General features: G+C 50.2%; 1 protein-coding gene across 1 annotated transcript in view; it reads right to left on the reverse strand.

The window, feature by feature from the left end:
- The window catches only part of LOC125486983 (protein FAM102A-like), a 21,035-nt gene that overhangs the window by 13,287 nt on the left and 4,635 nt on the right, over window positions 1–3,113 (reverse strand). Inside the window, exons 3-4 of the mRNA XM_048616692.1 lie at window positions 2,827–2,943; window positions 1,073–1,119 (exon numbers count right to left, since the gene is read on the reverse strand). Of these exons, the coding sequence (XP_048472649.1) occupies window positions 1,073–1,119; window positions 2,827–2,943 (164 nt within the window). The remainder of the gene's footprint in view (window positions 1–1,072; window positions 1,120–2,826; window positions 2,944–3,113) is intronic.

Consider the following 3,113-nt stretch of genomic DNA (forward strand, 5'->3'; position numbering starts at 1 on the left):
GGGGGGGGGGGGGGGGGGGGGGGGGGGGGGGGGGGGGGGGGGGGGAGCGATGGTGCCTAAGCAGGATGTGGGGGAGGGTGTAGGGTTGGCGTGGGACTTTAGCCTGAAGGGGACACAAGGGATTCTGAGGAGGACAGCGATATTCCCCACACGGCAAAGCACACTAAGGAAGTGTCCTTCCTTCATCGCAGCGTGCAGAGCGAGGCCATTCAGCCCATCGCACCAACTCTTCGAGCGAGCATCATTACTTTGTGCCAATCTCCTGCTTTCTTCCCATAGCCCCCTGCACACTATCCCAATTCGAATACCTCAAGTCCTGCGCCATAATCCATCCCTTAACCACCTCCAGGGAGTAAAGACAAATTATAATCAATTTTCTTTTCAATGATTGATTCATTTACAGCACGAGGGCATCGCTGGCTGGGCCCAGCATTTATTGTCCCGTCCCTAGTTGCCCCCCTTGAGAAGGTGGGGGTGAGCTGCCTTCTTGAACCGCTGCAGTCCATGTGCTGTGGGTTGACCCACAATGTCCCTTAGGGAGGGAATTCCAGGATTCTGACCCAGTGACACTGAAGGAACAGGGATATATTTCGAAGTCAGGATGGGGAGGGGCTCGGAGGGGAACGTGCAGGGGGCTGGTGTTCCCATGTATCTGCTGCCCCTTGTCCTTCTAGATGGAAGTGGGTCGTGGGTTTGGAAGGTGCTGCCTGAGGATCTTTGGTGAGTTTCTGCAGAGCATCTTGTAGATGGTACACACTGCTGCGACTGAGCGTCGGTGGGGGAGGGAGTGAGATGTTTATGGATGTGTTATTCAGGGCTGGCAGCAGGGGGCACTACTTCTCACAAAAGGAGTTGCTGAGTTCTTTGGCCGGCGGGGGAAGTGAATGAAAAGTTTGGGAAAGGGGGAGCCGGAGACAGGGACAAGACAGGCACAGATGTGGGGGATGAGCAACGACAGGTTTAATAATGTAAAGTCCACGGGCAGAGACAGGAGTCGACATGGGCTGAGCTGAGGAAAGCTCACAGAACAACAGCACAGAAATGAAGCGAAAGGCCAGAGGCCAGTACTCACGTCTTAAAGCAAGGGTCTCCCAACAACAACTGCAGGCTGATGGAGATCTGGGATGTACGGAACGAGAGAGGGAGAGAGAAAAACAGAGAGAGAGTGACAGAGAGAGAAGAAAACAGATAGACAAAGAGAGAGAGAGCAAAACAGACAGAGAGGAAAACAGAGAGGCAGAGAGAGAAATAGAGACAAAGGGAGAAAAAAAACCAGAGAGACAGAGAAACAGACAGAGAAGGAAAGCAGAGAGAGAGAGTGAAAGAAAGACAGAGAGGGAAAGCAGAGAGACAGAGTGAAAGAAAGACAGAGAGGGAAAGCAGAGAGAGAGAGAAACAGAGACAGAGAGGGAAAGCAGAGTGAGAGAAAGCAGAGAGAGAGAAAAACAGAGACAGACAGTGATAAAAACAGAAAAAGACAGAGACAGAGAGTCAGTGAGCGAGAAAAACACAGAGAGACAGTGAGAGAATAACAGAGAGAGAGAGAGAAACAGGTAACAGAGAAAGAGAGAGAGAGATAGAGGCAAAACCAAAACAGAGATAGTGAGAGAATAACAGAGAGAGAGAGTGAAACAAAAAGTGACAGAGAGGGAGGGACAGAGGGAGACACACATACAAAGAGAAAAACAGACAGCGAGAGCATAACAGAGAGAGAGTGAGAGAGGCAAAGAGAGGGACAGAGAGAAAGAAGCACAAAGAGAGAAAAAGAGAATAATTGTAAGAGAGAGAGAGAGAGGCGATAAACCTCTCGCACAGGGATTGAGGGAGAGAGATGAGAGACAGCAAATGACACAGAGAAGCAGCCAGAGCAAAAGGGCAAAGGGAGTGAGAGACAGAGAGGTCAGAAGACAAGAATTACAGAAAAGACAGGAAGGAAAAGAGATGAAAAAATAGAAGACAGGCAGGGAATAAATAGTAGAAAGGGGAGTGAGGAATGGAGGGTGACAGTAACAGAGAAAGGAGCAGACAGCAAAGGAAGAGAGGGTGGAGAAATGGAGGGGAAAGAGAATAAAATCATTCATCAGCAAAGAAACTGATTGAACAAATATGGGCAAACAGATTTTGCACAAACTGCAGCTTCAACATTACACAGTGAGGGGCGAGATGGCATCGACCTGTTAACCAGGAAACCACCAGCCAGAAACGAACAGCAGTCGAGAACTGGCTTTCTCTGTCCCAGGGCTGAGAGCGGGGATCGATCACACACAGACTTATATATGTACCTCGCCCACTGCTCTCCCTATCCTCGGACGGTTTGATGGGGGTCAGTGTAGAGGGAGCTTTACTCTGCATCTAACCCCGTGCTGTCCCTAAATAAAAACTGGAAGAACTGCAGAAGCTGTAAATCAGGAAAAATAGACAGAAGTTGCTGGAAAATCTCAGCAGGGTCTGGTTCTGAGGCAGGGTCACCGGACCCGAAACGTTAACTCTCGGTTTTTTTGTCTTCACAGACGCTGCCAAGACTGCTGAGCTATTCCAGCAACTTCTGTATCTGTTCCCCATGCTGTCGCTGTCCTGGGAGGATTTTAGGCTGTATCCCTGACTCCCTGAAAACGAAAGCTGTCCCAATGATTGAAAAGGTCAGAGATTAAAGGGATACTGTATGAAGGGGCAGTGTGTATAGTCAGGACCATCAGATGTACAAATATTGCAGAGTGTTTGTGGCTCAGTAAGAATTGTGAGTTTAACGCGATGACCCTGAGATCTGAGGGGGTTTGTACAGTGCCAGCTCTGACAGACTGTCTCCTACCGTTCACTTGAGGGTACCTTTAGGATGGAGTTATCCTGCCGTGTGTTCTTAGTGTCGTAGCCCTCCAGGATGTAGCAGCGGGAAGTCATTCCTGACCCAGCAAATTCCGCCAAATTCAGATCCACAAAACCCAGCTGCACGCAGGCAGGAAGAGAAACAAATCCTGGTTAGAGCTGGACACGGCTACAGCCCACAGAACCGCACCACACCACACTCCCGCACACACCGCACACACCGCACTCCCACACACACCGCACACACCGCACTCCCACACACACCGCACTCCCACACACACCGCACTCCC

This window comes from Rhincodon typus, chromosome 35 (assembly GCF_021869965.1).
Source record: "Rhincodon typus isolate 14 chromosome 35, sRhiTyp1.1, whole genome shotgun sequence".
NCBI classification, from domain to species: domain Eukaryota; kingdom Metazoa; phylum Chordata; class Chondrichthyes; order Orectolobiformes; family Rhincodontidae; genus Rhincodon; species Rhincodon typus.